This window comes from Pseudorasbora parva, chromosome 15 (assembly GCF_024679245.1).
Source record: "Pseudorasbora parva isolate DD20220531a chromosome 15, ASM2467924v1, whole genome shotgun sequence".
NCBI lineage: Eukaryota > Metazoa > Chordata > Actinopteri > Cypriniformes > Gobionidae > Pseudorasbora > Pseudorasbora parva.
Window position 1 is genome coordinate 31,703,727 of NC_090186.1, and position 25,065 is coordinate 31,728,791.

At 37.1% G+C, this 25,065-nt stretch overlaps 1 protein-coding gene across 1 annotated transcript; it reads left to right on the forward strand.

Annotated features, from left to right (window-relative positions):
* Positions 1–1,348: 1,348 nt before the first annotated feature.
* ntmt2 (N-terminal Xaa-Pro-Lys N-methyltransferase) lies at positions 1,349–12,157 on the forward strand. Its single transcript, XM_067418626.1, has 4 exons — positions 1,349–1,832; positions 6,437–6,609; positions 8,774–9,026; positions 11,300–12,157. Exons 1-4 carry the CDS (start codon positions 1,658–1,660, stop codon positions 11,554–11,556), a joined length of 858 nt encoding a protein of 285 aa, XP_067274727.1. The 5' UTR covers positions 1,349–1,657; the 3' UTR covers positions 11,557–12,157.
* Positions 12,158–25,065: the final 12,908 nt, after the last annotated feature.

Below are 25,065 nucleotides of genomic sequence, written 5' to 3' on the forward strand. Positions count from 1 at the left end.
CACCCTCAAGCCATCTTATAGGTCTGACTTGAACACAATTAGAGTTATATTAATAAATATACTGACACGTCCTAGCTTTAAAATTTCGAATTAAGTTTTCAACTAGGCCTAAATTTCCAAATAAAATAAATGACTAAATTAACTGTATTAACTATATTACTGATCTGCCCACATTGTTGCTATTAGATGAATTAAAATAAGCTGATAACATCACCGTTTTCTCCAGTCTGTACAGCCAAATAAAATTTTGGTTCCATTGAGTTTGAAGCTCAAAAAAGTGTGGGGGTTTGTAAGAAAAATATCTAGGCCTATATTCAAAACTTAATAAAATATGTGGCTTCTGCCAGACCTCCTTCTGCATTCTTCTTACAAAAAAAGTAGAACTGGCACGACATATGATGTAAGCAAGTGTTTTAAACTCCAAGAGGCGATACACTTTCTGCATAAGTTAAATACGGAAGGCGTTCTGGTGGAAGCTAGATGTTTTACTTTATAAAGTTTTAAATATAGATATATGTTTTTTACAAAACTCAACCGATTCACTTCAGAAGACCTTTATTAACCACACAGAGCCATGTTTTTGATAGATTGATGCACTTTTTTGAGCTTCAAACTCAATGGACCCCGTCACTGGCATTATAAAGCTTGGAAGCATCAAGATATTTTACTTCCATAACCAGACTAGTGGCAAGAAAACATCCATGATGCACATTTAAGTGTTTCATTTATTACACCTTACATATTTGTATCTGTATATTTAATTTACAATTTTAATATTAATCTTAAAAAGCCATCAAACTAAATATGACAATGTTGGGTTGGGGTTTGTATACTGACTTTGTACGATCAACATTATTTATAAACAGTGTTCTCTAATTGCATTGAGTATGCATTTCCATTTTAAGCACTGGTTCAGTTTTGGTTCACTGAAGATCATATACTGAGGTGATGATCATTTGCAATTTATCCAAATTTCAAACTGAAATCATGAGTAACACATGCTCATGAGCTGACATGACTAAACATAAGATGTCTGATATCTTATTTCTCTCTTCCGCTCTGCCTCTCTCTGCTTTTTCATAGGATTTGCATGTACAACAAAACACTGCATTTTATCAATTGTATGTTGCTATTGTACATACATATGGTTACAATGTCAATTGTATACATATTGTAAGCAGCAACAGCATGTTCAGATTGGATCTGGCTTTGATCTTTCCTCACCACCTTAAACTTGTCACCAGCACTGTGTATACAAACATGAGAAGGCAGTGCTAAGAATAGCTACTACATAAGCCACTTGTCGCAAGCTGTGAATGAATGTGCAACCTTCTGGTTCATGTGTTGGTATGCATTAATATGTCATTCTAGATGTGTCTGTGGAATTTAGGAGAAGGAGCTTCTTCTGGAACTGGAGAAGAAGGCACCACCCCTATTCTGAGGCAATCTCCCTTCCTCATTCATCCTCCCCAGGCCTAAAGCAGGTGATCTGATAAGATGTGGTGGTTTTAAGCACTCCGCTTAACTGGTCAGTTACAGCTCCTCTGCCAGAGGTTTCCTACAATTATAGCAGCCCTGTGGCGTCTTCAGCATTTCTTCCAGAGAACACCTTGAGTCACACGTTTCCACATACGCTTCCCTTTGTAGAAGATTCAGAATGTCTGATTCAACCTCCGGCAGGGAGTTTAGCGGGACACATCAAGCCTTTCGAGACCGCTGGGCGAAGACAGATGATGCGATGTGCAAACATAGTATGTCTTTCCACTTGCACAATACTCTGAGGAAGGAGTTCTTCGCCAGCTACCTGTACCTCCTGGAGCAGATTCCTCTGGGTAAGAGATTTTGGTTAGATTTTATTTTACAGTATGTTCTTACAGTGTAATTACAGTGTAGTTACCCAAAGTACTGGTAATATAAGGTAATAACATGGGTTACGGTTAGGTTTAGGGATAGGTTCAGGGTTAGTATAATAACTCAGTTATTGTAATTGCTATAATAAGTACACACGGAACAGGACTGTAAATAAAGTGTTACCAGCATTTTTTAATGAATAATGAGCCTTTGAAGTTTCCTGATATTCACTGCAAAGCTTGTTGTGATAAGAACTGTAAGACCGACATTTGAATTATGTCTGTTTTTGTCTTATTATTGAGTTGTGTCAGTCCAAACCCACACTGTACAAAGATTTTTCAATCTGCATCTATTATGTATGTTATTGGCATGTCTCTATCAAAATTACATTTACCCTGGAAACAACTATGCTTAAATCTCAATATCCAACCGATAATGACTGTACAGTATAGGCCTACAAATAGATTATTCAAGCAATCAATGTACAGAGCCATGTGACTATTTTAAGCATAATTGCATAACCGTGTATGCATGCTGCATTCTTTACATTCCACTGAATATAAAATAGACTTGATTGGTGTGTTAGCAGCATAGTGTTCGCAGCATAGCATATACTTTACAGGCATTGAGATGGTGGTTAAGTGGTGAGGTTGGGGAAACATAAAAGAAACAAACAAAAAAAACTTTATAATATTCAAGCTACCATGAATATTATACAATGATTTGGAGTTCATAAACAATTGTGTTGTGTTGTTGACAGTAGCCTTTGTCTTATGAATGTGCTTGTGTTTTCACGGGTTCATATTAATTAGGTGCTAGTATAAACTTTGGAAGCTGTTAATCCATACTGTCAGTGTTACTGTGAGTTGTTGGTTGGATTCAGAGGCCAGATTTCTTTCAACATACACATCATACTAATTTGTATTGTTACTGATGAGCTTCTTTTACTATTAAAAATAAAACATATATGAGACAGCACAGGTTAATAAATGTATGACTGTAACAAACTCTTAAGATAAACCCTCAAATATACTTGACAGTTGATATTAAATTATATTAAACCATTGATTAAGTTAAAAATATTTGAATGTTTTTTTTAAATACTTTATATATTAAAAAATATATTTTATATATTTATATATATACTTTGTATACAATAAATAGTAACCCAACTGAATCTCCTATAGGTAAATACTAGCTAGCAATAGCACTTGCTGTTATCATGCTAAAAGTAACTTTTTAAATCATGTTTTATGTATTGTGTTAGTGAAAGGCATAAGGAAGAAACATAAAATAACAATTTCAATGTTTGTTTTCCATGGCCCATGCAAAGCACGATGGGAACTGTAAATCCCCTGCCAAATTCTTTCAGCAAAGATGGATTAATGCAGTGGAAATTATTCATTGTTTTAATAAAACAGATTAAAGGGATAGTTCACCCAAAATGAAAATTTAATGTTGATCTGCTTACCCCCAGGGCACCCAAGATATTTTGGGAGACTTTGTTTCTTCAGTAGAACACAAATGAAGATTTTTAACTCCAACGGTTGCAGTCTGTCAGTCATTTAATGCATGTGAATGGGAACACAGAATGAGAACTATGAGAGTAAAAAAACATGCACATACAAATCCATATAAAACCATGTGACTCATGATGAAGGCAAATTGATGTCTTAAGAAATGATCGACTTATGTGAGAAACTGAACAGTGTTTATATCATTTTTTACCTCTAATACACCGGAAGTGATCGCGCACTGAATGCTGTTGTGATGTTTTTTATGAAGTAACTGCATTGTCCCCAAGCAGTATTTGTGTGATCTGTGATGTTTGTGATGTTTTGAATTTGTGATGCAGAATTTCCCCTCGGGGACAATAAAGTAACCAACCAACCAACATAGTGGTGTATTAGAGGGGAAAAAAAATTATAGCTAAATACAGTTCAGGGTCATTTCGTGTCTTAAGACATTAATGTGTCGTCACAAGCCACAGGGTTTATGATGGATTTGTATGTGCATGTTTTTTTTACTCACATAGTTCTCATACTCTCGTGTTACCATGCATATGCATTATATGACTGAGAGACTACAACAGTTGGAGTTAAAAATCTGAATTTGTGTTCTACTCAAGAAACAAAGTCACCTTTATCTTGGATGCCCTGGTGGCAAGCAAATAAACATAACATTTACATTTTTGGGTGAACGATCCCTTTAAGTAAACTTACATTTTCCAAATTATTATTTATTAATTCAAATTATTTTTAATTTTAATTATGTAAATTAACCAAGGAGCAAAAATATATTTTCTGAGTACATATGAGATCAGAACTTTTGAAGGACCTGAATGGTCTAAAATGAACTTAGAGCTTAAAAGAAAAATTTAAATTAATGACTTGATATCTGAAATTATGGGTTGTTGTAATGTTGCCTCTTGACCAATAAGGTAAAGCAGGTTAAGCTATATTAAGGACCAAGAAAAAATATACAGGACCAAAATAAAATAGTCCACAAGGAAACTTGCCCATGCAGTGTTACTATTTCTGACTTTGGACTACTAAACTTGTGATTCACATGACAAACCTGGGCCTGCTCCCAATTTCAGGATCACAGTCCATTTGCCCTGCCAGCTCTCTCACTTATAGCACTTCAGCAAGGTCTTCCTGCTAATCATCTGGTGATCTGATGTTTGACTCGAACTTTCTAAGCATGCAACTGTCCTTTAAGTGACCAGCCATTTAGGGAGCAGATGTTCCAGCTTAACTTCATATTGTGACATTAGACTGAGGCTGACAGAGTTTTGCACGTTGAGCTGATTCAAACCATTTAAACTCCTAAATGTGCTTATACAATAAAGCATTCCTTTGCGCTGTTGTATACAACACGGTCAATATCAACAGTATTTTGGTGTTACCACATGAACTGAATGAAAACATTCTTGATGCTATTAATAACTACCTTTCAAAGAACTAATTATGACTAAATAGTGTTGTGAGAAGTGAATGAGAATTGCATTGAAACTTTATCGCATAACTGTACACTTTCCCTTGAGATGCTTTGAGCTCACAGATGACCTTAATACACTATATTGCCAAACTCTTTGGGACACCTGTCTTTACATGCACATGTACTTTAACGACATCCCATTCTTGATCCGTAGGGTTTAATATGAACTCGGCCCATCCTTTGCAGCTATAACAGCTTCAACTCTTCTGGGAAGGCTTTCCACAAGGTTTAGGAGTGTGTTTATGGGAATTTTTGACCATTCTTCTAGAAGCACATTTGTGAGGTCAGGCACTGATGTTGGATGAGAAGGCCTGGCTTACATGCAATCTTGTCTTTAATTCATCCCAAAGGTGTTCTTTCGGGTTGAGGTCAGGACTCTGTGCAGGCCAGTAAAGTTACTTCACACCAAACTCACTTATCCATGTATTTATAGACCTTGCTTTGTGCACCTTTGTCATGTTTGAGCAGGAAGGGTCCATCCCCAAGCTGTTCCCACAACGTAAGAAACATAAATTGTCCAAAAATGTATTGGTATACTGAAGCATTGAGTTCCTTTCACTGGAATTAAGGGTCTACGCTCAACCACTGAAAAACAACCGCACACCATAATCCCCCCTTTACCAAACTTTACACTTGGTACAATGCAGTCAGTCAAGTACCGTTCTCCCGACAACAGCCAAACCCAGACTAGTCCATCGGATTGCCACTCCAGATAACACTTCTCCACTGCTCTAGAATCCACATTCTTAGAAGAAAAGGTTCTACCAGGCACTACCTATTTGGAACCCCTAAAAGGTTCTATATAGAACCTTTTTTAAGTGCCAAAAGGCTTCTTTGTCATTATAGAACATTTTTAGTATAAAAGGTTCTTTGGAGTTGAGTAAAGAACCCTATGGTTTTATATAGAACCCCAAAGAACCCTTTTTTCTAAGAGTGCAGAGACGGCGTGCTTAACACCACTGCATCTGACGCTTTACATTGCACTTGGTAATGTAAGGCTTGGATGCAGCTGCTTGCCATGGAAACCCATTCCATGAAGCTCTCTACACACTGTTCTTGAGGCCATGCTAGTTTGGAGGTCTGTAGTTTATGACTCTGCAGAAAGCTGACGACTTCTGCGCACTGTGCACCTAAGCATGCGCTGACCACTTGACTTGACCAGCAGAGTTGCTGTTGTTATTAATTGCTTCCATTATAATGCCACTAACTGTTGACCGTGGAATATTTAGTAGTGAGAAAATTTCCTGAATGGACCTATTGCACAGGTGGTAATCTATCACGGTACCACGCTTGATGTTCACAAATGTTTGTAGAAGCAGGCTGCATGCCTAGGATGTTATATACCTGTGGCCATGGAAGTGGTTGGAACACCTGAATTTAATTATTTGGTGGGGTGTCCCAATAGTTTTGGCAATATAGAGTATGTCAATATTATATGTAAATATTGAATATTAACATTATTATTATATTAGATTTCTACTTACTAAAGGAATGCATAATTTTCCTCTCTAACTTGTAAAGATTAAAAATACTCACACTGAGAACTGTGCATTTTTATGACTTGTCTATGTTTTTTGCCTTGCAGTTAAACTCTATGCAGTGACCTGTGAGTACATTAAAGGGGAGAAGCAGTTTTACTACAGGGCACAGGACTTTTACAAGGACGTCCCGGCATCAGAAGAGGGCATGATGGGAGATTTTGTGGAGATATCGGAGGTTGACCTTGAAGGCTCAAGACAGTTCCTGAAGAAGTTTGTTGTATGAAATTTCACCTCTCATTCATAATGCTTATTCAGTGTACCTGATAGAGATTGTATATACATGAATCATACTTAAATACACTGTAAAAAACAAACAAAATTTAAGTAATTGTAAGTGAAACAAACATCTGTTAATCAGATGAAAGGAGTAAAACAGTTTATAAATATCAGGCACAGCCTGACAATTCTTTTCAATTGCATATTGGCTTTTGCTTAAACATAGCCTACTCTTTAGATATAAGACAGTTTCTCAGTATGCGTTCTTGTCTACTTGAATTCTCGTGGACGTGTGAATCATCATCGTCGTTGCCCAAGGACTGTTCCAATTCAAAGTTCACATCTAGTACAGTTAAAATCCCTGGATGTTTTCTTGAGCTGGCCCTTTTATAGAAGATACATTGAGAGGTGAATATAGAGCGGACTTGAGACAGACAGATATCCCAGAATGCATCTCGCACCAATCAGCAAGTGCCAATTGCAGATAAGAAACCATGCCTAATTTAAAAATACTACTGTTAATGTGTCACGAAATGTAGTTTTAAGGCTTCTTCAGGCGAAAATGTACTTGTTTAAAGCATGTGGTTGTGGTTTATTTATAAAGAGTGCCTATTTGAAAATTTGATCTGCCGTTATTAAGAGTGGGGAGATCCAGACGATCCCCGAGCTCAGCTCATTAACCCCGCCGAGAGCAGCCTTACCTCGGCTAGTACTTCTGACATTTGCGACTGGCTCTGATGTCTCTGTAGTGGTTAAACATGAGATATAATTCGTCTTGTGTAGATCTAATGGGTGATCTTTGGTCTCATGAATCTATGTTCCCTGGCAAATCGTTGTGGCCGAGGGCAAAGTGATGTTTTATAACTTTATATTTTTAGGCTATTTAACTTTACCGTTGTAGCCTACCAGAGTGCGACTTTGACTGAATTGTTTGCTTTATTTCTTGTATAGCTTCTTATACCTTTTACTTGTACTTTTATAATGGCTATTATTGATCATTAAAACTGGGTTGTGTTTTATGTCGTATTTAATTGTATTACAGTGATTATCATATATATGGACACTTATTGAACCACATATTACATTTTTTTAATAGTTTTTTTTAATGTAAACGAAAAGAGACAGTGTTGTGTTTTGTTTCATTTTGTTATACATCCTTTGAAGATAATCAAGGTATGTGTTGCCTGAACCACATTTGTGTGGTTATTAAGTTTAAGATTTTTTCAAATGAAAATGAAAAGAGGCAGAGTGGTGTTTTATGGCACTTTTAATTTTATTGTAGCCTAAAATATACATACAGAGATAACCGGACTGAGAGCGAGCTTAGTGAACTTAGAGCTTAGTTATCAAGAACGCTGTTGTTCCATTAGCAGAGTACCAGACTTGTGTCCTCCCGTCCTTCAGTCAAATTCTGCAAGTCTGAACTGCCAAGGATGAAAGTCAGAAGCTCGAGTACTTGGTACTGAGAAACGGCTCTACACTCTTAGAAGAAAAGGTTCTATAGAACCATAAAAGTTAAAATAAGCAAAATAATCTGCCAGTGGGGTAAGAAAAAATATCTTAAAACAAGATTATTTTACTTACCCCTTATTTTAAGCAAAAACTCTCGTAATCTTTAGTTATTAATTCCCAAAAAAAGACAATAAATTAACTTGTTTAGTAAGTGTTTCTTAATGTAAGAATTTTTAGATATTTAGACTACAAACAAGACAAAAATACAAAATAAGAAATGCATTTTTTGCAGTGTTCTAGAACCCTTTTTAGGTGTCAAAAGGGTTCTTTCTTGTCTTTATAGAACCTTTTTAGCATAAAAGGTTCTTTGGCGTATACTCAACTATACTTCTATATAGAACCCTTTAGGGTTTCCAAAAACGTAGCTCTGATAGAACCTTTACTTCTAAGAGTGTAAAGATCAAAATGACCAGGCAAGCATGTCTCTACAACTATACAACATGTGATTAATTAACACATCTAAGTTGACAAATAGCATTAGCTTCTTAAATAGTGTTCAGCTGTTCTGCTAAAGCTGTCCTCTATTTGTAATCTTTAGATCTCAACAAAAAAGTATGCCATTTGACATTTCTTGCGTTATCTTGCGCACTCATTATTATTTTTGAACATCAAAAATGTTTTTTGTTTTTTATTATCATTATTTATCCTAATAGGGTCCAGGAAAGGCTGGCACCAAGCGAGCACTAGACTGTGGCTGTGGAATCGGGAGAGTTTCTAAAGGAGTTCTCTTTCCTGTGTTTGAATCCATGGAGATGCTTGACATGGTGGAAGATTTCATCCTCCACGCTCATGAGTGTTACCTGGGAGATTACGCAGACCGGGTGGAGGCCTACTACCTTTACAATCTGCAGGAATTCATCCCAGCTACAAATAAATACGATGTCATCTGGATGCAGTGGATTGCCTGTGAGTGGGTTGCCTTTGACCGTTCATTTCTTTTATCATATATTTTGCAGTAATGTGTTACCTGCATTTACTACTTTAATTCTACCCATTTACTGCCTGCCTGCATCTTATTTTAGGTGCAGGCTATCCATTTCCATGTTCTGTAATGAGAGCAGCTGTATGCTAGTCAGGGTCTTTTGTTGCAGTATAAAGTTTCATCTCCCTGACGGCAGCCTATGTGTATATTTGACACCAGTGACAGAGATATCGATATGAAACGGCTTAAAACCATATAAAGACTTGAGATAGTACATGAACTCTTTGTGGTGACAGATTTTTTTAAAGACCTAACTGAAGCAATTCACAATCGACATGTATACCAAGAACTGTCTGTAACCTCTAGTGGTTAAGCATTTGACCCAAATAACCATTCAAGAAGAAAAAGTAATAAATAAATAAATTATAAACTATATATATATATAGCCAATGTATAACTATATATATATATATATATATATATATATATATATATATATATATATATATATATATATATACACTCTAAAAAATGCTGGGTTAAAAACAACCCAAGTTGGGTTGAAAATGCACCGACCCAACAATTGAGTTGTTTTAACCCAATGGTTGAGTTGTTTTAACCCAATGGTTGAGTTGTTTTAACCCAGTGGTTGGGTTAAATGTTGCTTAAGACAACCCAATTGCTGGGTAAGAACAACTCAACCATTGGGTTAAAACAACCCAATTGTTGGGTCGGTGCATTTTCAACCCAACTTGGGTTGTTTTTAACCCAGCATTTTTAGAGTGTGTATATATATATATATATATATATATATATATATATATATATATATATATATATATATATATATATATATATTTATTTACATATGCTACAGCAGTATCCAGATTTTTGTCGGGTGTGCATATACACTCACTGGCCACTTTATTGGGTACACCTTGCTAGTACCAGGTTGGCCCCCTTTCCCCTTCAGAACTGCCTTAATTCTTTGTGGCATAGATTCAACAAGGTGCTGTAAACATTCAGAGGTTTAGGTCCATATTGACATGATGGCATTACGCAGTTACTGAAGATTTGTCAATGATGCAAATCTCCCATTCCACCATATCCCAAAGGTGCTCTGTTGGATTGAGATCGACTGGATGCCATTGGAGTATAGTGAACTCATTGGCACGTAAAAAAAACCCCAGTTTGAGATAATTTGAGGTTTGTGATATAGCCCGTATCCTGCTGGAAGTACCCTAAGCCTGTGGTCATAAAGGGATGGACATGGTCCAATAATAAGTGCTTAATACTCAGGTATAGGCGGTGGCATTTAAACAATGCTCAATTAAAGGACCCAAAGTGTGCCAAGAAAATATCCCCCACAACATTACACTACCATTTATACAATGCAGAATGGATCAATGCTTTCATGTTGTTTATCCCAAAATCTGAACCTTCAATCTGAATGTCACATCAGAAACTGAGACTAATCAGACCAGATCCTTCTATTGATTAATTTTGGTGAGTCCGTGCAAATTGTAGCCTCCGTTTCCTGGCATTTACTGACAGGAGTGGCACCCGTCGTGGTCTTGTACTGCTGTAACCCATCTACTTCATGGCTTGAGATGTTGTGCGTTCAGAGATGCTCCTCTGCAGACCTTGGTTGTAACAAGGGGTTATTTGAGTTACTGTTGCCTTTCTATCAGCCTGGACCAGTCTGGCCATTCTCCTCCAACCCTTAAGGCATTTTCACCCAGAGGACTGCCGCTCGCTGGATATTTTCTCTTTTTCAGACCATTCTCTGTAAACCCTAGAGATGGTTGTGCATAAAAATCCCAGAGAATCAGCAGTTTCTGAAATACTCAGCCTGTCTGGCACCAACAACCATGCCACATTCAAAGTCACTTAAATCATCTTCCTTCCTTGTTCTAATGCCTAGTTGGAAAATTAGCAGAATGTCTTGACCATGCCTACAGCCCTAAATGCAGTTGATTGGCTGAGTAGACATTTGTGTTGACAAGCAGTTGAACAGGTGTACCTAATATACATATATATATTGTCCATATATATATATATTGTCCATATATATATGTATATATATATATATATATATATATATATATATATATATATATATATATATATATATATATATATGGACAATATTGCTTAGTTTTGAATGAAAAGTGCCTGCTAAACTGGACTGAGGACACTGTTTACACTGTTTTTTGTCAAGTATTACATAATTCATGAGCCATTTTACATTTCTCAGGTCATCTTACTGATAAGGACCTGATGGAATTTTTAATGCGTGCGAAGGCGAGCTTGAGGCCCAACGGTGTGATTATCATTAAGGATAACATGGCACGGCAGGGCTGCAAGCTGGACCCGATTGACAGCAGCATCATTCGCCACCTGGACATCATGAAGGGCATCATTCAGAAAGCAGGCCTCACCGTACTGGACGTAGAAAAGCAAGAAGGCTTTCCTGAGGTCATCGTGCCTGTATGGATGATCGCCATGCACTAAATGAAAGACGTGGGTTAGAAGCAGAGAATGCTTTCAGATGGATGTGTTTTACATGCACTTATGTATAGTATATATTTCAAATGCATGATATGTTTTATTCCATGCACCAGCTAACTTGTCAGAATGTTGTAATTTCAGTCTTTTTTCAGTAGCTTTGTACAGTGTAGTTTCTACACAATATGTTTACTTATATAACATATATAGCATATACATTTTTACCCATTTAAAATCATGTAAAAGTGCAAACGTTATTTTTGGCTTTGACAGAACTCTTTAGTGTCGATTTTGTAAAATTTTGTTGAAATGGAACAGATAGGTGTATATAATTGTATTGCCCTTTTCAAAAAGATTTTGTACATTTACTGTAGTAATTATTATTATTTATTTTTTTACATAATAATAATTAAAATAATGCTCTTGTCTATGTCTGTATTTTTGTGTGGTTCAAAGTACAAAAATGTTAATCAATGCTTTAAGATGTCATGGGAGATTTATTTCCTTAAAATAACAAAGCCTTCATTAAATATAAAATAACTTATAGCACAAGAGGATGTTAGCTTCGGGAAATAAGATAATGAGTATTTGTTGGATATTTCCATGCTATTAAAGTATTCTTGGTGTCTCTAAAAAGCAGATCTTCCTTTACATATTGAAAGAAAGTTGGATAAACGGTGTCAACAAGTTCAAAACTTCATTGTATTCCTCAAACCACGAAAAGCCCGCACTGTTTAGGTAAATGGCTCTCAGATGGTGTCTTTGTAGAGAGGAAGGGAATTATCCCTGGTTTTGACAGACTACTCTTTTGTATCTGCCTTGGGCTCTGTCCAAATCTGTCAGAACGTGTCTGCATAAAGAGCATCACCAAGTCACCTCAAATATTCAGCATGTAAGCCTCACAACGATGTCTTGACCGGTGCAGTGTAAAAATTCAAGCAGGTCCTTTTCGCCATGAATAGACGGTTTGTCAAGAAAGAAAAAAAAAAAATGCAAACACTCACAGCACGCAATGCAGGCTGTTCTGTTTTTGAGTGATCTACTCTGGTTCTTTACCAAGCAAATTCCTTGTACTCACGGGATTTTGCTAAATACATTTTTCAAAGTTCCAAACACCCTCAGGCTGCAGTCGTATTTCTTTCATAAATCCATGTAAATAGCAGCCAAATGTCTATTCGACTATTCAGAAATGGTTAGCGTACCTGGCAGTTTCTCCTATCAAGTCTAATCTTTCTTGTTTCCTTCACAGGCAGTTTGGCAGCTAATGGTCTGTATTAGCAGAAATAACATTAATAAATATGGTCATATTAGAGCTGAATTGGGCCAAGCTCCAGGCACAGAGAGTCAAACATAACATTGACAGACAACTGGGAGTGTTGCACTGACACAGGTAATTATTGACAAATGATATTGTGCCTAGATCTGGCAGTGGACAGCGACATCAAAATTCAGGGTTTTTTCATTATTATTTCTCCTTTTTCAAAAAAGTATAGATGCTCATTTGTGGTGTCAAAGTTTATGCAAGTTGCTTCAAATCTAATTCTAATCAAATTTAATACGAATTTATGCCTTTACTAGACTTTAACCCCAAAGTTTGATACTGAGAAAATTGGTCCTCAGAGTTTTGAAATCTGATACAATTAATTGACATATTATGGTTTGGCGTAGGGAAAGAAAAATAACCCAAAAAAGTATTTAAATCTAAAAATATTCCTTTTAAATCATTATGAAGTATTGTGATGATTTGGGGCTGGCTCCTGCCAGGAGAGTGACAGAGTTACAACCCTAAACGTTCACAGCTTGTTTTCTGGTACGGGCTCTCAACCTTATTCTCCATGTCAGCTCAAAGGCCAGAGCTCAGTTACACCTACTTTTTATAGGTCATGCTGATATTCAATAGTTTATTCTGTTATGCACTACCCCCTATCATTTAGTGCTGATAATATCGATTTGATCTCCAAACTGTTCAAACTCTGACAAATTACAGCAACATCAAGGTTTTAAAGGGAATATTTTTTCTAAAATGTCAAAATGCTATCTTGTATCACAGTTTAATATGCAGAAACATATGAGTGGTTGATTCCCCTGCAAACACTACGGCTCTTTGGCACTGTCAAATCTTGGGAACGGGTTATCGGGTTGGGCAACCAATGGAGAATGCTTAAAATATAGATTATCAAAGCCATAGTTGCGATAGTTTTTGCGATAGTGTCCCTATTGTGGTGTTTATCGAAGTGAAATGGCTTCTCGAACAGGAACAAATGTAGAGCGGGACTTAATTTTTCCATGGGTCCATCGTTTTGGGCATCGCTCTCCCGCCATAGGGCCAGTAAACACGTCATCAGAGAAGAAATGTCATTGCAAGCGGGAGGGGAAGTTATTTCGATTTTTTTCAAAAGACGTGCATAAATCATTTATAAAAAATAAACGATTAAATAAAGAATTGTCCATTTTGATTTCATGGCCATAACTCTGGATGGCGCCATTTCATTATCCAGTATAATAAGGTATTTTTTAAACACGTTTAGCAAATCCCATATGAATAAAATTTTCGTACTGTTATTATATTATTCCACTGGCAGTTACTGTAAATATTATTTGGAAAGGTTTTTAGATCTAACAAGTGAAAAGAAAACAGATACACCATTCAAAGTGAATATTTTCCATGTTTGAGGGTGGAAAAATGAGGCAGCATTTACCAGCATCTCATTATAATGAACCATAAACATGGAAATGTGTTGATAAATTATTGAAATATTATTTCAAGCAAATATCAGGTCAAAGGGTTTGGCTGACAAAAAGGTTAGATCATCGGGTTTTGAAATGGATGTTCAGATGTTCCGCACTGTCTTACTTCAGAACTGTCTGGTGGTGCCTCAATGCGGTCAGACTAGTACTGTTGAGGAGGACACAGTTATGGCCACAGTCACCTTAAAACGTCAGCCACAAACCACGGCTGCCCCATCAACGATTATGTGACCCTGTTTGGTCTGGCCTGATGTGGTTGATTGGTTGCTGAGGTCAGACATTTGTCCTTGTGACTGGATTGGGCTTTTACAGTGTGGGGTATTCAAATTGACCACGCTGGCATAAACAGTAAACATATTAGCCTTTAGATTTGATGCCTGTTTTCCTAATTAGCGCAGCCTCAGCTATCAACCTGACGAGTAACACGTGTGAGTTCCGCCACAACTAAGCCAGAAGCTTGTTTCGTATGCCATATCCCAGTTTAAGCGAGAGGAAAACATTGCTGTTTCACTGCTGTCTTCTAGCAAAATTAGATGCCAAAAAAGAGAAGAAAATGATGTGTGCAAGCCCATTAACTAACTCAAGCTAATTAGCTACAGCTAGCACCTAATTTAATGACGTTGTACCAAGTTTAATTGTAAACCCACCCAATTAGATACAAAGGAGTGGGTGACATAACACAATCCGTCTCTTGTAATCTGTTGGTTTTGCTCTTTGTGAAAAACTTGTATAATCAGCTTGTAGGCATTTTCTTTTCCTCTCAGGCTTTGGGAGAATCATTCCTCATGCTGGTTTCAATTCACTAACCTTTCAGATCACAGCATAATGAGCCAAAATAACTCTCACATGCACACCGAGCCTGCCCGAACCGTTTTCCACCGAAGCCATTTAGGTTCATGATTCACAACTGGTTTCCACAGCAAGAGGGGGAAGATGTTTTTGTTGTTAAGAACAATCTCTTCCATTTCAGATTGTTCTGTGGTGAACTGCAGCTTGGCTCGTGAGAGAAGATCACCATGAACGAAAATAAATAAGGGGGTAAAATATAGAGAGAGCCTGAGAGAGCCATTAAATCTAACTGGACCGAAAAAAAAGAGTGGACGAAGCGGCAGGTATTTCCTGCTTCTTGATCTTCTGAAGCTGAGCTCATTTTTCCCCACTGGGGGTTCAGGCTTGGTTTGTATAATAACTTGTGGGATAATGCCAACAGACTATTTTTCATTTTTCTTTGGGAGGAGAAAAGTTTTAGGAGGGAAAAAATTACATGGCTTGAAATATGGCTGGTGATCTGCGTATCATCTTGATTGAAATATGTAAATATATGTTGGACGTATACATTTAAACTCAAGGTTACTGGTAAAGAAATCCCTGTGATATCTATGGATACAAATTATGCAGTATGTTAGTCAAACCTACTCATGTTTTATTTTCTCAGGTTTAGACACATTTGAGAAGCAGACAATTAATTGATATATATCCAATATTTACAAGATGGCCGCTAAGTGACCTGACTTGAATGAGGTAGCCTACACTTCTTGCCCTTTCAACACTGTGCCATTCGGTGCATTGTACTGCAAGTCACTTAGAACAACAAAAAAAAATCTGTTCAACAACCACCATCATCATTGAATAAATTTATGCCTAATGCAATTACATTTACAGCTCACAACATGTTGATTCACTTTCGTTTTTTCACATTGGCTGGTTTCAACCAAAGAATGCTGAAATTTCCTAAGCAAACAGTCGTTTCTCGGCCACAGCAAAGCCCCTGCTAATGAGAAAGCAGGCAGCTCGATCATCAATTTCAAGTACGATTTATGATCCGAGCTGAGAAATATGACTTTAATAATGGTAACAAATGGCAGAGCTGCTGTCGGGATTGGCACATGGTAGCGAGACTGAAGCTATAGAGGAAAATAACACCCCAAGGCCAACCACTTTTGGCAAAGTCATTCTAATGAACTGTGAAAATGCTTTGCAGTGTGTCAGATATGGGCACCGCAGAAACTGGCTCTATAAACTCCTGATTAAACTACAGTTTCTGTGGCTTTGCCATCATTTAACTGTGTTACAGGCTCTGTTGTAGTCATAATTGTGGGTGCAGAGGTTAACAGAAATATGGAGATGGCTTTGCCGGGCGCTATGAACCTCAGGCATGGTCTTGAGCAGTTACTATTTTTGAAGCATTTGGAGTTTTTTAAATGGCCTGGAAATCAGTTTCTTTGCTATTCCTACACCAAATTTGGAAGGTGTGAAAGGATTAGGACATGCACTGGCTGGAGAAACCGTGCTGACAGCTCTCCACATTTTCCATGCCCACGTTTTAGGACAATTTGACAGGAACAATTTTAGTTTTATTACTCGGGATGTATTAAGCTAATCCAAATGATGTCAGGAAAATGGATGCAGTCGCATCCCATTAATGACTTCAATCTAATCCTTATTATCTATTCTTAAACCCTTAACCATATTAACTCCTATAGTTTAATAAGCACAAATTAAAATATAGACATCCTGAAGATTCTTAACAAGGATGGTTTCTGTCACCAGGAAAGGTATGTTGTTAATTGTCACATGACGCTAAAGAATACCGGCAACTCATGAATCCCCTGGCTTTAACTCAGCTCCGTATCCCACGCAAACACATCTTGTTGGCAGATGTGGCGACACCACAAACACTTCAAAGTGCCTGCACTTAGACCTTCTCCATGCACTGACGCCAACTGTAAAAAGTGCCGGACATATGGGTTGGAAAATATTACACCTTTCAAACAGCGACTGGGCAGCCTCCTTGTATTAGGAGAACATTTTTCAGAAAATTCATTACTCATCATTTAGTACTGTTGAGGGCAAATTGTGACAAAGACATCCATGAGTCATCACTGCAAAGCAAAGCTGACAGAAGCAAACAGTTACACGGTATCACGCTGTGTTTAAATAGAGCTTGTGCATGTTGATGAAAAGAGAGTAAAAATGGCTCGTTTACACACAAAAAAACTATAACTATAGCATCCACACCAACAGACGATAAAGTTTAATATATGTGCGATTTGCATATTTAATGAGCTTCAGTTTCTGTCATGTATGCCCCTGTCAGTTCAGTTCACATGAGGGAGGGGTTGTTTAGAAAGCGGCAACTAGAATGATTCAAGTACGTCTTTATCAAACAAACACAATGATTTATTTCTCATCCACCCACGATTGATTGGACTGTTATTTTTGTATTACACAGCCACCCGATCGTTCGATATAAGCATGAACCGCACACGTGCGCGCCCTTCAAATGTCAATTCAAGAGAGAGAGAATAGCGCAGAACAAAAAAGGAATATTACGAGATTCATTGGCCTGCCAACAGGTTTTGGTAGCCCACCTGGAAAACACACAGCCCAGGGACGTTGGGCTTTGCAAGCTCTGGCCCATACATGTCTGAGTCCAGTGTGCTAAAGGTATGTTCTGTTAGACACGTACACATAAGCAAAATGATCTATAACAATGCAATACTATTACATATAAAAACACGTTTTACTCACATAAGTGTGTTGCACCATTCCTCCTGTTGGATCCCATATAGAAGAAACAGCATTGTGTTTTAATATCAATATGTCTACAAATCAAGCGCCACCTGAGATTTGTTTACACAAGATTCCGCAGTGAAATTAATTGAATACAATGTCTTCCTGGAAGCTGGAAAAGCTGGAACTTAACTAAAAATAAAGTTCAACCACACATTCCTAATATTATGATCTGAAGGAAGCTTATGCAGCGAATGTGTTATTCCACAACCAGGAATAGCGCAATATCTTGCTATATTCTTTGGCATGTTTATTGCTGCTGGCTAGCACAACCCAAATGGCTCCATGAGTCGGTGGGCGGGGGTACTGAACTACACGTGCTTATTATTCTGTAGAGGCGGTGTTTCGTCAGTCCATGACGTCAAGCTGCGAACAGGATCGTTTTCTGAGCCTGGTGTCTATAAAAGCTTTTCTTTGACTAACAAGGATATTAACCATGACCTTTTATATATAAAAAGCTCAAGAGAAAGTTGATTTCTCAATTCATCACCCCTTTAAATGCTTAAAGTCCAGTGTTTTACTGTCCATCAGCTGTAAAATAATAGTTCTGAAAGTGATTCCAAGGATATTTTTCTTCTGTGACCTTCGCATTGTTTGCAACGCATAAGAAAGTGATTTTCTGTGAATGCGCAAAAGTGCAAAAGAACAAAGTGCATTAAACGGTAAATCTACTTTCACTACAAACTAAGGCTGTAATCATGTCTTGAACATTAGGGGGCACTAACGTTTGGTCTTCATGTGCACTTGTGGTCTCATAGACTGACAATGACCATGTCGCAACAATCCCTGAAGCCTGCAAACTCTGCAACAGACTTCTACACACGCCAGGCAAAGCGCCATTAAATCACATAATTGTATGCTTTTTTTATTCGTCCATATGGTATTCTTTTTTCTCATGCATTTGTTACCACTGTTTTAATTAATTTCTATGTAAAGCACTTTGAATTGCCATTGGGTATGAAATGTGCTATACAAATAAACTTGCCTTGCCTTGCCTTGCCTTGCTTTGAGAAATATTGCAAGGCCTTAGGGTTCCATTTGGGACAGAGCCATTGATGAGCGCAGTTAGACCGCTGAAGCCTAGCCTAAAACTTTTACTTTAAAAACATTTTTCATCCTTACAAAAAAAATGTGTGCGGAGTGTGGTGTAGTAGAGCAGCATTAAAAAAATCTAATTTTGGGGTGTGTGTGTGTGGGGGGGGGGTATGATTACGATCATTTATTCAAATAAAATACCTGTGATGGAGAGACATTGAATTTGTCTTCCATCAATGTTTTTCTTTTCTTTTTTGCTGTGTTCTTACTGTTCCTGTGCATTTTATAATATTTCTGTGGGGTTTGCCATTTTATATTTCATTTTATATGATTGATAACTGGACTCATTGGAATCATTGTGGTTGGTTGTGACATTTAATAAACTGTTACAACTATCCCCACCCCTAACAGCCATAACTTGGCTAACAGTTTTAGCATGCGGGTTTGAAGTTAGCATAAATAGCCTACAAAGCATCAAATTAAACCAGAGAAATAGTTACTAAGCTAAATAAATAGCTAAATAATCTTGATGAAAATTTTTAGCTTTGATGAAAGATTTCTTACCTGAAAATCACTTTTTTGGTCATAAAATCTGCAAATTTGCTCACAGTCACATAGTGTTAGTGTTACAAATGACCCCATGTTACAACCTTTCCCACTCTCCCCTACATCCGGATTACATATTGCACAAAATCATACTGTATAAAACATATTTTGTAGTGCTTGTGAAGAGATCCGCAGCAGACTTCTTCCGACAGTCACAAGTCACAAAACTGATTTATATGAAGATGCAAGTGTTTAAGGTGCCATTTGGGACAGGACATTATCGTGGACTGCACAATCATGCGCACATGGCAGCCATTGTAATTCCACAAGACCATACGTGCATATAAAGTGCCACTTGAGACAGAGCAAAATATAGTAGGCGAAAATATAGTAGTGTATATCCAATGGTCATGTTACTATTCCATGAGGCCACAGGAGAGGAAACTGGTAGGTCACTTGACAATGTCAACATGACAGATGTAATTCATCCAGATGACATTCATAATACACACATTCATAATTTATAGAACACACATTTTAGGAGCTGTGAAGTACGGTAATTATATTGCGAAGAAGTACCTGCTAAGTGAGTATGCGATTTCAGATGCAAAGGTTTTAAATGTTTTGTTTCTCCCATCACTATGTGAAAGAAGTGCCGGTTTAATTTGCCCGGATGAGTGGTCTGATATACAGTGTTGCCATGGCCGAATATAACATTATTAAGAATTAACAGAACTCTGGACCGTATGATTGACCAATCAGAATATTCCAGAGAACTGTGTCAGCAGTTATGAGTCAATCAGTTAATACAATGCAGCTGTCACAGACATGCAATGTGAAAGCAGTGGGTTTCTGGGGCTCTAGGGTTCTCTCAGTATTTTCCCATGAACATGAAGCAAAAGCACACTGTATCCTTCCTGTTGTGGTGAGAGGCAACAGGGAGACATCTTATTCAATCTGACACCTCAAGGGACAGACATTTAAAAAATATTCCTCAAAGCTCTCGAGTGACGTAGTCGCACATGGCAAACACTGAGAAAATCTCTCCTCTTGAATATCGCACCATAGACATGCATGCTTTGGCTCACTTGTAACTGAAAACACACGTATGACACGCACTGCAAACTCAAGCAAACAGACAGATCTCCATCAGGGAAGAAAAATGAATTGCGGGAAGTGAAAACTGAGTGTTTTTTTCCCTGAGTGACAGTTCATCAGCAGGCCACTGAGATCTGATTCCATCTGTTTCTGTCACTCTCAGTTATTTTTCATTTAGACCGAATGAACAAGGAAAATAGTGACTTAACCTCATTAACTCCTTGAGAGTTTTGTTTCCCATTAGTGCCTAAATTAAGTTCTTTCAAGACAATCATCATTGACAGTATCCTCAGGACACACTGTCAGCTGTGAAATGATTTACCTATTTTGTGTCAAAATGCGTTTGCTGTTGCAATTTCGTTTAGAGGTTGCAATATTAGGCTATTTCAAAGCATAGGCTATGTATGTTTGAAAATATGGTGCTAGCATGCAATAAATGTTTGATTATTATAAATCAGTTCAAAACATCAAAATAGTGTGATTAATTATATATATAATAACAAATAACATTTTGTTATTAAAAAAACAACATTTTAAAATAACAAAATGAATCATGTCTTTGTTAATATTGGGGATAAGATAGGAGTCACATGACCAATTCAGTTTCTTCTGGCTTCCTTTACGATCCCTAATGGAGGTTTTCCAGTCTGTGTTTCTATCTCTCCTGAAGCTACAGCAGAAAATCTAATTCTGAGGTAAAAATTACAAGATATTTTGTTTAGTATTTCTACTGTTGTAGATAATGTTGTATGGGTTATATCAGGTCAAAGCGTAGTTTCTCTAGTAAAAAATGGTTTATCAAACTCTTGCTAATTTCAAAGCACCGTGCTAATACAGCTAGCTAAACAATGAGTGAGAGTGGTGTGGTGGGTTGTAACACGTTTTGAAACAACCATCCACTTACATACAACTATTTGTCATCATCTGTGATATAGTTGAAGAAATATAAATGCCATTTGTAGTAGACAAATGTGGGTACTTTGCCTACAATTTTCAGATGTGTAGCTATGGTAGTTTTAGGTGGTGAAGAAAAAAGTGTTACAACCATACCCAGTCTCCCCTATTATTAAATGTTTTTGTCTTTGAATTATCTTCACTGTGGACTCTCGGGAAATATTCTTTTGCAGTTCATCTGATTAAAAATCTTTCTTTCTTTCTCTTTTCTCTCAATAATGAAATTTGTAGTTTAAAATAAAAGCATAATTGTAAAAATAAATCCTGAAAATGATGTTTTCTAAACTATATTTCTTTTTATTCATCTAGACTGTATGAAACTCCAGTAACAGCATCAATATTGTCACCACCAGCGAGATTTTACTAGACTCTGTTACTTTTATAGTCCTGCTAGTCATCATACACTAAACATACGGCTACAACACCACACCATAAATATGTAGCAAATTAAACCAGTTAAGGACGTCACAGGAAAATTGGTGGAGTTAGGCATGTTTTGTATACATATAACTTACACTAAAATAAAGACAGATGCATTTAGTTTTCCTTCTCTTCGAATTCAGCTGAGCTAAAGCAAAACCACATTTTCAGGGTCTTTCTGCATGTCGTTTCAACTCTCCAGTATCTATAAAGGGGGAAAAAATAGTTTACCTTCAGTCTCTTGACAGTGTCAGGCTAATGTACGTAATGAGAACTGCCAGAGGTTGGAGACTGATTGACGTGTATCCTCCATACTGTACTATGCACTGATGAAAACATGTCAGCCATGGCTGCCAAGGAAGGATAATTAGATGACTTACACCCACTTAGGGATAATGCTGTATATATCAACATTAGGTGCATTAACCATACGCAAGCCATATTGGAAACAGTCAAATCTGGTCTGTGTCTATATATGCAATGGATTTATTACACTAACACAATACAACAAGACAAACAACATTAAACATTAAAAACGTACCATATTAAAAGTACATCTAAATCTCTGTGGTTTCACAACAAGAAGCTGCATAATGTTGTGGCATCATTCATTCTTACTTTGAGTGACGTAGAGTCTCACTGTTGCCTTTCCAGGATGGTAGGGCATGGCTACGTGTCTGGAGTGGTCTCTATTGCTGCATCCGAAAACTAGAAAATTCTGCCTTCTGAGGATGCATTTCAAGGTAGGAAGGATGTCCGAATCCAACGTTAGCTTCACGTCCTGCCTGCTGAGACACCATCATCTGATCGATTTTTGAAGGCAGCATAAATGTATCCTTCCCTGATATCCCACAATCCCAGCATTCCATTCGGTGACAGTTGAGCTAGAAAAAGAAAGATGGCATCTGAAAGTTATGGCTTCTGGTCAGTTTGTGTGTATGTTTTTGACCAACATCTTCCACTTCTAGCAAGAAATTACTACTATAGTAATTTTATATTTGTTTAGTTCTTACCAAAGTTCGCTTTATTTTGCTGTAGATCATTCAACTGTTATTCAGAAGTCTGTCCATACTAACTAAATGAAAACCAACACTTATAAAATGACAAAAACACACCAAAATTAAGTTTACTACATTACTAAAACGTCACTAAATGACAAAAATGACCAAAATCAAACAAAAAACTGAAATTATAATAATGTGATCAAATTCAATACATTAACAATAATCACGATGATACTAAAATAACACTGTGGTGGATGCTTGGTTTGAAGGCTAATTAAAAAAAGAAAATATAATCCATATAAAAATGACCACATATAACACACTCTGACTGACAATATAAAAATATAAAAAGTGTTGTAGAAAATATAAGCCATTATTTATGTGCTCATATTGTTCAGCATTACCTTCTAGGAATGAAACAATAAGCAGAAAGCACAGCTGACATTTGCTAACCTGTTTCCATTTAGTTCAGTTCTGTCCTTAGTCAAACATATTAGTCCTTTACATAAACTACATCTAAGTATCATCGACAAAGGAAAAACCTGTTGACATACATACATGTAAGCCTTGAAACTGCATACACAGCTGTTGTTTAGCTCATTTGCCTTGCTGAAGGTTAAACCAAACAAGTGTTTTATTACAGCGGTTATGGTTTTGTTTGGTCCCATATGAAGCCAACTTGACTACGTGAGGATAATTAAATGATTTCAGATGGTAAAAAAAAAAAAAAAACAGGAACACAAACTCATAATCAACACTGTTGTCTTGAGATGGACAAGCTGACACATCAAAGAAAGCCTGTGGCCTCTTATTAAAACTCAACAACATCTCACGCTGCTGTAAACCTTCCACAAAACACACAGGCAGCACTTTCCTCCAACGCAAAATAACTGTAAACGTTTAATTACATTCATAAAGTAGATAGAGGCAGTAAATCAACCAGGCGCATGTGTGTGTGTGCAGTTGTGTGTGTAATATAACAACAGAACAAATGCATTACAGTAACTGTTCTTCACATTAGGGGGCTGCTATTGGGTGGGGTGCGCACAACGGTGGCATGCTTGTGTTGAGGATTGTACTGTGACTGTGCCAGTTTCTCCTGTAGTAAATACATTAAAAATCCCATATAAACTATTCTAGGCCTTGCGGCTGGTGTTGAGTGCATCTTGAGGTGGGCTGAGTGGGCTGCGGGCACAGAGTGGCTGCTGATGGGGGCTCAGGGTGGGCCAATTCCATCTTGCTGATGGGTACACTTCAAGAATTATGACCAGATGTTCATTAATGAGCTTTTAGAAGACCACTGGGAGAGAAAGAGAACAAATGCAAAACTAGTTGTTGTTTAAGTGTTTTAAATATGTTGCACAAAATGTGAATAGTGCTCAAAACTATACCTCTTTTTAAAATAAACGAGTTAAAATCCCCCGTAGTCAATAACTGAATCCCTTAAAACCAAAATGACGATTTTTTTCCCCTGTGAAATTGTTTTCTTCATGCCTTAAAACTGCTTGAATATGCAAATGATCCCCGCCTCCGCTCAATCACACCAGCTCAGCGAACCACTTGTTGGTCAACTTTTACTGGAGTACTGGACACATAATTTTGCATGCTTTATCAAAGTTGATAATGTGCTGCTAATGTTACACAGACCATGTTCTCGTGCCTTCTAAAAATCAGAAACGCTTTGAACATCATAGAATGGCAAGGAAGAAAGGCATATAGTTCGTCCTAACATCGTAATATAGCCTACGTCATATTACATTATATTATACATCATATTGCTAAAAGTACTTGATTTTTCATATCAACAGAAAAATATACTAGGATAACCTGGATTCTCTTGAGACTCCCATTCTTCGTAGCATAATGATGATATGTTAAAGCCAGCCCAGACGTTGATGTGATTGGATACAAGATAGTTTGAGAAACACCAATGATTTCAAACCACGTTTTTGAGACTGTCTTTGGTAAACTGCAGTTTTAGAGAGAAAATACTCAGCAATGGTGTTGACTTATGAATTTGCACATGGTTCGTCTGAAAGCCCATTAAAAACACCACATAGACATTTAAACAACAACAAACACTTGATTTTCACCACAGGGGGTCTTTAAGAAATGCAAGAAAACAAGCTAAATTCAT